The 10015-nt window shown below is 44.7% G+C and overlaps 1 protein-coding gene across 3 annotated transcripts in view; it reads left to right on the top strand.

Annotated features, from left to right (window-relative positions):
- The first annotated feature begins 7792 nt into the window (after positions 1 to 7792).
- LOC137421631 (BTB/POZ domain-containing protein 2) overlaps positions 7793 to 10015 on the top strand; it is a 93271-nt gene continuing 91048 nt past the window's right edge. The window contains exon 1 of one of the 3 annotated variants that reach the window (XM_068107874.2): positions 7793 to 8406. In XM_068107874.2, the coding sequence (XP_067963975.1) occupies positions 8036 to 8406 (371 nt within the window). In that variant the 5' untranslated portion in view covers positions 7793 to 8035. The remainder of the gene's footprint in view (positions 8407 to 10015) is intronic. The other 2 variants (XM_068107875.2, XM_078771195.1) reach the window with 2 other exon arrangements.

Here is a 10015-nt window from a genome sequence, read left to right as displayed (position 1 = left end):
CTGAAATGGTACAAAGGTAAGCAGTAAACTGCTCGAGGTTAAAAAAAAAGTTTAGGTTTGCAAAAACGGGAAAATAATGTAAATTGCACAGTTATATTGTAAAAAAAGGCCTTCTTCAGGGAACAAGTAATGGGTTAACAACTTACAGCTGTTCTGCAGCAATGTAAGTAAATTAAGCCTTGAAAGTTGATGCAAACAATTCCTACAGGTGTCCCAACCACTGCTGATTACTTGATTACAAACACCCTGTCTGTATAAAAGCAGTATTGGAACAGACTGTTATTACACCCTCTGAAGCATTATTAGCGCTGAGGAAGCGCCTCTAGCGAATGACTTCCAGCCAGTGTAACGCGAATTCCTGTCACAGGAATTCTGAGATCATATAAGTGTGACGTGGCAGTTCCTGATTGGTTCGTGTTGGGGAACCCCTTCTCGCTGCCGACGTGACGTAAATTCGCGCACGCGCACTGGTGAAGCGCGAGATTCGGCCCAAGGTTCTTATTATTATTATTATTATTATTATTTTTGTATACAAGATCGAGGCTCGAACCATGATCGAGGCTCGAAATTCCATGCCCGAACCTCAGCGCAATCCAAGAGGATTCACTTGTTTGGACAATATTGCACTGCAGTAAGTAGTATATTGGAAACTAGAGGAAACTCTGACAGGAAGAGGTCTGGCAGTCCCAAAGCCACAACAGATTCAGAAGACAAGTTTCTGAGAGTCAACAGCTTGCGTGATAGGTGGCTCACAGGACAACAGCTTCAAGCACAGCTTAACACTGGTCGAAATAAGCAATTCTCAGTTTCAACTGTGAAGAGAAGACTTCGAGCTGCAGGTTTGACAGGTCGAGTGGCAGTAAGAAAGTCATTGCTAAGATGGCAAAATAAGAAAAAGAGGCTTGCCTGGGCCATGAAGCACCGCCAGTGGACTACTGAAGACTGGAAGAAGGTCTTATGGACCGATGAATCAAAATTTGAAATCTTTGGTTCATCACGCAGGGTTTTTGTACGCTGTCGAGTAGGCGAAAGGATGATTCCTCAGTGTGTGACACCAACTGTCAAACATGGAGGAGGAAGCGTGATGGTCTGGGGCTCTTTTGCTGGACCCAGAGTCAGCGACTTGCACAGAGTGACTGGCACCCTGAACCAAAAGGGCTACCACAGCATTTTTCAGCACCATGCAATACCCTCTGGTATACGCCTAGTTGGTCAGGGGTTCATCCTACAGCAAGATAATGACCCTAAACACACCTCCAGGCTATGTCAAAACTACCTTCGAGGAAAATAACAAGACGGTAGGCTTCAAATCATGGAATAGCCAGCACAGTCTCCAGACTTAAACCCCATCGAGCTGGTTTGTAATGAACTGGACAGAAGGGTGAAAGCAAAGCAACCTACAAGTGCAACACATTTGTGGGAACTTCTGCAACAGTGTTGGGAAGAACTTCCCAAACAATATTTGATTTCCATTGTCGAGAGAATGCCACGAGTCTGTTCGGCGGTTATATCTGCAAAAGGTGGCTACTTTGCTGAGTCAAAATTATAAATTAAATTTTGTTAAACAAAATGATTCGATGATTTATTTTTATCTCCAATTGTTTTTTTGTTCTATGCTTAATTTCAGAGTACATTGAGACATTAAACTGCGTAAATTTCAATAAAAACTGGAAAAATTGAGGTGTTCTTAAACTTTTGACCGGTATTGTATGCTCAGGAAGAAGAGGAAAGAAGAAGCTGGCAGCTTTTACCTGACGCGATCTCCGCACGCAGTCTTCAATCCTGTGGAAATTAAACTCACACGAACCGGATTTTATGTACAAAAATAAACAAGGCTTTATTGCCACGGATGCCGATAATACAAAATATAACGCGCCGGTCACTAACTATGGTTCCTATTTGGAGTGCTCCCACACCAGACGTATCAAACACACAAGGGAATATAAAAGTAAGGAAAATAAATGCGTAAATCATCATGCACTCAGCTCGATTGACGCCTCGGCAGTGATCGTCCAGTCCGAGCGCGCACTCCGGACGTGGCTCCGGTGTTGGTGAGAATTAGGCCTCAATCCGCCTCATTCGCACGCTGCTAGGCCTCACCGGCCATCCTGCTCACCCCGGCCTTGTGGTGTTCCAGCGGCAAGCCACCCTCGTCCACGCGCAATCACTCGCGATGTCCGGAACCAAAGGAGAGAGTCAATGGCGGAGGAAGGCGTAAGGACAATTGAGAGAGAAGGCAAGAGATCCAAGGCAAGGAGAAGGTCGTCCAGGCGCGAAGGGATCCAGAACGAGATGGAGAGAACGAGAGGGCCAAAATGCTGGCCAGCGAGTTCTTTTATCGGCCGTCTCGTGATGTCACCGGCACGTCTCCTCCAATCCACGTCTTGCTCGCCTCTGACGTCATCGGTGGTACCTGGCCAATCGGCGCTCTGCCTCCTCCTCGGCCTTCCCTTCGCCAATCCGAGGGAAGCCTCTTGCCCCTCCCCCTACCGAGGGAATCCCGGCGGGATTCATCCCACCTCGTCTCCCCATTGGTGGTGTCTCGTCCAATCGCTGCCCCTCTCGGCGTGGCTCTCGGCCTGCCTGAGCGATGAGTGTTGCTGTGCAAGTTGGTGATGTAGCTGGCTGTGGTTCCATCGGCAGTGCCCCAAACTGGCTTCCGGTGAGTTTTATTGTGGGGAATTTAAGTAGTGTGTGTGGTGTAACTAATGGGCCTTTCCTAGTGCCTATGGTGTCGTGCCAAAAGAGCCAAAGGATAGATCACATAGGGTAAGACTTACAAGGGATAATTTACCCTCATGCCCTAATCTAGTTAACAAGCCCCGCCCCCTTGTGATGGGGACGAATATACACTTAATCCGACGTTCGGGCTAAACAGGTCCTCTACTTATTACACGGGGTGGTTCTTCTTCTTCACGACAGTCGGAGCATGATACCTACACAGATCTACCTGATCTATAACTCTCTACCCCAAAATTCATAACAATAGAAAACAAAGTATTGTGTCCAGACATTGTACTCAGGAACAAAAAGGAAAAGACAGCATTGATGATCGAGATATCAGTACCCAGTGATTTGGTCCTAAACAACGCAGAAATCAAAAAAATGACCAAATACCAGGACCTCAAAAATGAGGTCAAGAGATCTTGGATGCTGCAGAGCGTCGAAATTGTACCAGTGATAATTGGAGCAACAGGATAAAGAACCTCACTGAGATTTAAAAAAAAAACATTCCCGGGAATAACACCGCAAATGAACGAAAGTTGGATGGCAGTGTGGGTTTCGGTGATGATCCTGAAAAGAGTCATTTGGAATAAAACTTTGAAAACAACAATAATCCAACAGCTTGTTCCATGAACTATGATCCCCTATCGAAACAAAGGTGGATACATTGACGACACACACACACATACGTTATAATTAACCCCCCTTCCACCCTAACACTGTTCTTCTTGCCAAAGAAAGCTGCATAAAGCAACCAAGAAAACCTACTCACAATAGGCCCTTTGCTGTTTCAAACTCTAACCGATTTTCTCTCCAGCAGTAAAACATTCACAAGTAGTACATCCATGAGAATCCCATTGCTAGACACCCCTTTGGCCCCCCGGATAGGTTTCATCGCTTATTGGCGAGTCATCAGCGACAGTGTATACAGATAAAGCGCACCACCGAGGCTGAAAATGATGTACCACATGCAATGTCCATATCAGTCAACATATTAATGAATAACAAGACCATTCATGTTGCTCATATTGGAAAGAATTACAGGTGAGAGACGTGATTGGTGATGTAATGGTACAACTGCAACCAGTATTACTGCATTTATCACAATAGATTCCATGGTTTTACCTACTATGGAGATTAGGCTTATTGGCCTGTTCTCTGGCATTTGGCTATTTCCCTTCTTAAAGATCGGGTTGCATCGACCTTTTTCGAGGCATCCGGAAGGATTCCCTCATCTAACCACTTCTTAAAGATAATTTCAATTGTATTGCATATGATGATGGCTGACACCTTCAGGATCCTGAGATGATATTGTCGTGTGATTCCCCTTGGTTAACACCAGGAGAGAATCACGGATAACCAAAGTGGGAGAAACTTCCAGAAGGACAACCATCACTGCAACACTCCACCGATCTGGGCTTTATGGCAGAGTGGCCAGACGGAAGCCTCTCCTCAGTGAAAGACACATGAAAGCCCGCTTGGAGTTTGCAAAAAAGCACCTAAAGGACTCTCAGACTGTGAGAAACAAGATTCTGTGGTCTGATGAAACCAAGATTGAACTGTTTGGCTTCCGTCTTGCCACTCTGCCATATAGCCCAGATCGGTGGAGTGTTGCAGTGATGGCTGTCCTTCTGGAAGTTTCTCCCATCTCCACACAGGATCTCTGGAGCTCAGCCAGAGTGACCATCGGGTTCTTGGTCACCTTTCTTACCAAGGCCCTTCTCTCCCGATTGCTCAGTTTGGCCGGGCGGCCAGCTCTAGGAAGAGTCCTGGTTGTTCCAAACTTCTTCCATTTAAGAATTATGGAGGCCACTGTGCTCTTGGGAACCTTCAATGCAGCAGAAATTTTTTGTAGGCTTCCCCAGATCTGTGCCTCGACACAATCCTGTCTCTGAGGTCTGCAGGCAGTTCCTTCAACCTCATAGCTTGGTTTTTGCTCTGATATGCATTGTCAGCTCTGAGACCTTATATAGACAGGTGTGTGCCTTTCCAAATCATGTCCAATCAATTGAATTTACCACAGGTGGACTCCAATCAAGGTGTAGAAACATCTCAAAGATGATCAAGATAAATGGGAGGCACCTGAGCTAAATTTCAATTGTCATAGCAAAGGGTATGAATACTTATGTCAATGTGATATTTCAGTTTTTTCTTTTTAATAAATTTACAAAACTTTCTAAAATCCTGTTTTCTCTTTGTCATTATGGGCTATTGAGTGTAGATTGATGAGGGAAAAATGAATTTAAACGATTTCAGCATAAGGCTGCAACATAACAAAATGTGAAAAAAGTGAAGGGGTCTGAATACTTTCTGAATGCACTGTAAGCTGTCACTCACTTTAAGGTAGTATCAGTGGTCTCCTCTACACTCTGCGTCACACATGAATCTGTTTGTGGTTGGAGTCCCTCTGGTGGTGTAGATCTTTTTGTACACCTTTCCTATTCCATCTCCAGGCACTGCATCACCAGGCACTGCACATTTTTGTGCACCTTTCTTATCCATCGCCGGGCACCGAAGGGTGCCCGAGGATGACGCGCACTGAAAGGGAGTACTCAGTTTTCACTCCGGTTTCTTGTTTGTTGTACACCGCTTCTTTCCTGTGCCATCTCCAGGTGCTGCATGACGTCATCGCCGGGCACTGAAGGGGGACCTGCGATGACGCTTGCTGAAAGGGAGTACTCAGTTTTCACTCTGGTTTCTTTCTTGTTTTCACTTTCTTGTTTTTCACTCTTGTTTTCTCAGTCTTGCGGGATGGAAGAGATGCGAGGTATTTATCTCACGAAACACACGGGTTTATTCCTAAACCACAAACAAGTAAACACGACAGTAAATTGATAACCAATAACGACTTAATGAAAATAAATCACGGACGAATTAAATGGTGAGGTAAAATAAATTCTCTACTGTGAGACGTCTCCACTCAGTCGCAAATGGAAACACACATGGGAAGAAGTAATAAAATAAAATAAATCCCCTTTTTCCGGCTGGTACTTAACAGTGGTCCAAATGGGTTCTTTTTCCGAGGTTGGCAGCGGTGATGACCTGTTATTTACAGTGACTTCATTGTATCCTATCAAGAAGTACAGTATATATCTATCAAGAAGTACAGTATACCGTATATTCACAATTTTTTTTTTAATATATATTTTTTTAATGTTGGGTTGTATATATTCTTTAGTGGTGGCTTTGTTTATTTGTTTCTAAATATTTCGTCACCTAAGTTCAATTCCTCATAAAATACTCCTTTGAAGTGATAATCCAAAATACCATATTTGTAGAACACGCTGTCACGTCCCCATGTTTTCTTGTCCAAATTCTGTAAATAATTTCTTAAATTAGAGAACAGAGGTCTCAGAAACTCTGCAAGGCTGTACAAGTTCATTAACATGCATTGCCCCATAAACCGATCACAAGTGTGATTTCATATAGAATGATCTCATTGGAAAATTGGTGAAAAACCAATTAATGATAATAAACGCTAGTGGAATGTATAGATGCATGTAGATCTACCCAAATAATGCTATTGAATGTTTGTGGAATATGTAGATGCATGTAGATCTATCGAATTAATGATATTAAATGTCTGTGGAATATTTAGATGCATGCAGATCTACCCAATAAATGATATTAAATGTTTTTGGAATATGTAAATGCATGTAGATCTATCGAATTAATGATATTAAATGTTTGTGGAATATTTAGATGCATGCAGATCTACCCAATAAATGATATTAAATGTTTGTGAAATATATAGACGCATGTAGAATGATCGAATTAATGATATTAAATGTTTGTGGAATATTTAGATGCATGTCCATCTACCGAATTAATCTTAATAAATGTTTGTGGAATATTTAGATGCATGCAGATTTTTTTTTTTTTTTTTTGTATACAAGATCGAGGCTCTGAAAGAGCGAACATTAATCACACAAAAAGACAAACCGACACACAAAACACAAAAAACAAGGGGAGCGGCAGACAAGATAGGGAGAGAGGGGGAAGGACACAAACACAACATTTGAGAGCAGGGACATCGGGAGGACTTGGGGGGAGGTGGGAGAGGAATAAAACATATGAACACTGCAAGGACTCTGGGGTGAATTACCGGGGGTAGAAAAGATCAAGGTTTTCGATGGGGGAAGATAAGAGATGGTGGTGAACAGCTGTTTTAAAGACCTGGAGGGAGGAGTGGGATTGAAGGGAGTGGGGGAGTTTGTTCCAGAGGCGGGAGAAAAGAAAATGAAAGAGTGAAGGTGAGCAGAGAGCCTAGACTTTGGCAGTTTAACCATAAGAGGGTTGCAGGCACATCTTGTGCGACCTGAAGGAATATTGGGGGGACAGAGCACAGAGAGAGCTGGGGGAGCAAGGCCGGAGAGGAGTCGGTAGAAGACAGAAAGACAGAAGACAGATCTACCCAATAAATGATATTAAATGATTTTGGAATATGTACATGCATGTAGATCTATCGAATTAATGATATTAAATGTTTGTGGAATATTTAGATTCATGCAGATCTACCCAATAAATGATAATAAATGCTTGTGAAATATATAGATGCAAGTATATCTACCCAATAAATGATATTAAATGCTTGTGAAATATATAGATGCATGTAGATCTACCCAATAAATGATATTAAATGCTTGTGAAATATATAGATGCATGTAGATCTACCCAATAAATGATATTAAATGCTTGTGAAATATATAGATGCATGTCCATCCACCGAATTAATGTTAATAAATGTTTGTCGAATATTTAGATGCATGTAGATCTACGAATAGGAAGTTTTGGCGTTTGCTTCCAGGAAACATCTGTGAAGTTTGCCAGCAGAGGGAGCTTGGAACTTGCGCTGTGAGAAAAGCACGACAAAGGAATGATTTCACAGATGTAAATGCAAATTTTGTGTAATAATAACAATAATGCTGAATATCTAGTAAAGTAAGTTACAATCATAAATATTGCTCACGGGACGATGAATCAAAAAGGAAAGAGCAATAAGTCTGGATGAGTATTTAATGGGTTCTATTTTTGAGCGGTGAGTGGGTAAATCGGATTATATTTTTCCGCTACACTTTATATTTTAAGAACACGAGTGATATTTTATTTCGGGAGTGAAAATCCTCGACAAACACCACTATTGAAATGGAATAGTGAGGAGACATTGGAACAAAGCTGCGACGGGATCTCGGTTTGAGGTGAAGCGAGAGAGAGCGCGCGCGACAGAACCGGTCTTGGGCTCCTGGGGCTGGGGGGGAGGAGTTTCTGGTCCAGATCGTCTCAGCCGCCAGGGAGGCGCTGCAAGGCCGTCATGGCGGCGGGAGGTGCAGCGGCTACCGCTGCTGCTGCCGCCGCCGCCGCTGCCGCAGCGGCCGTGGCGGCGGCGGCTGGAGGTACGGATGCGGCGCCTGGTGCCCTCCTTCGAGAGCCCATGTACAACTGGCAGGCGACCAAGACCACGGTGAAGGAACGCTTCGCCTTCATGTTTAACAACGAGGTCCTGAGCGATGTGCACTTTCTGGTGGGGAAGGGTGTGCAGACGCAGCGCATCCCGGCGCACAAGTTCGTGCTCGCCGTGGGCAGTGCCGTGTTCGACGCGATGTTCAACGGCGGTATGGCGACCACGTCCTCTGAGATCGAACTACCTGATGTCGAGCCTGCGGCCTTCCTCGCCCTGCTCAAGTGAGTTGCGTCTGGTACGAGGGAGGGAGGTATTGATAAAGGTAAAGGGTATTCTGCGCAACCCCCTCTCGAATTCAACCCGACCGCCCCCTTTCTTCATGGTCCAGTTTAGCGAGACCTCGGCGGGTTGTCTTGGTTACACTGTTAATGCCACCCAACCGATCTCACCTGTGCTCGGTCCTCTCGTCTCTAACGTGTTGTTAGGGATGGAGTGGTTGGGTATGTGAGTTGTTAGGGATGGAGTGGTTGGGTATGTGGGTTGCTAGGGATGGAGTGGTTGGGTATGTGGGTTGCTAGGGATGGAGTGGTTGCGGATGTGGGTTGTTAGGGATGGAGTGGTTGGGTATGTGGGTTGTAAGGGATGGAGTGGTTGGGTATGTGGGTTGTTAGGGATGGAGTGGTTGCGGATGTGGGTTGTTAGGGATGGAGTGGTTGGGTATGTGGGTTGTTAGGGATGGAGTGGTTGGGTATGTGGGTTGTAAGGGATGGAGTGGTTGGGTATGTGGGTTGTTAGGGATGGAGTGGTTGGGTATGTGGGTTGTAAGGGATGGAGTGGTTGGGTATGTGGGTTGTTAGGGATGGAGTGGTTGCGGATGTGGGTTGTTAGGGATGGAGTGGTTGCGGATGTGGGTTGTTAGGGATGGAGTGGTTGCGGATGTGGGTTGTTAGGGATGGAGTGGTTGGTTGGGTATGTGGGTTGTTTGGGATGGAGTGGTTGGTTGGGTATGTGGGTTGTTTGGGATGGAGTGGTTGGGTATGTGGGTTGTTCGGGATGGAGTGGTTGGGTATGTGGGTTGTTAGGGATGGAGTGGTTGTGGATGTGGGTTGTTAGGGATGGAGTGGTTGGGTATGTGGGTTGTTTGGGATGGAGTGGTTGGTTGGGTGTGTGGGTTGTTAGGGATGGAGTGGTTGGGTATGTGGGTTATGAGGGTGGCATTGTGAAAGGGCATATTGAAGGCGAGGAGGTACATCACAGACAAGATACCAACCTTCACATCATAAGGGGTTATGGGGCGATTTAAAAAATGTATGATTGCAGTTTTTTGGGGTTGGGGGGTCGAATGAAAACAAGAGGACACACTGTACAAGACCCACGCCTATAGATCACATAGCGTGACGTCACCATATCCCCAAATCTTACATCATAGCCATATTGTGGGCAAGGTCATCTCATCAGGGTCGAAGCATGGTAAATAGGTGCACGTTTTTGTATCAAGGTGTGGCTAAATTTAAAGGTAACCAACAGATATAGCCAGCCTGTAAACGGTGATTCTCAGAACGAATTTGAATACGAGAAGAAACTGAAATTTATTGATTTGGAGATGGGCCCATTCAACAAAGCAGCCATTTGGTGCTGATAAACTACGTCTGGCCTGAAGTGAAGTGTGCGGTCGTTTTCCATTGCCTGATCGCTGGTCTTCGTGGTGCTGAAAAAGTCGAGACTGTGGGAACTACTTCAATTTGGGATTTGTACAAAGCCATCTGTTCATCATAACTCTGATGGTACAAAAGTCCTGATGAAATGAAGTGACGGAAACCGATGGCGAATGCAATTGATTGTTGACATCTGCATGTATCAAGTGGAATGGTGACCTGGACGCACCTGTGG

This window comes from Myxine glutinosa, chromosome 2 (assembly GCF_964187855.1).
Source record: "Myxine glutinosa chromosome 2, kmMyxGlut1.1, whole genome shotgun sequence".
NCBI classification, from domain to species: domain Eukaryota; kingdom Metazoa; phylum Chordata; class Myxini; order Myxiniformes; family Myxinidae; genus Myxine; species Myxine glutinosa.
Note: the sequence above shows the minus strand (reverse complement) of the source record. Positions and strands in the feature narration are given on the sequence as shown.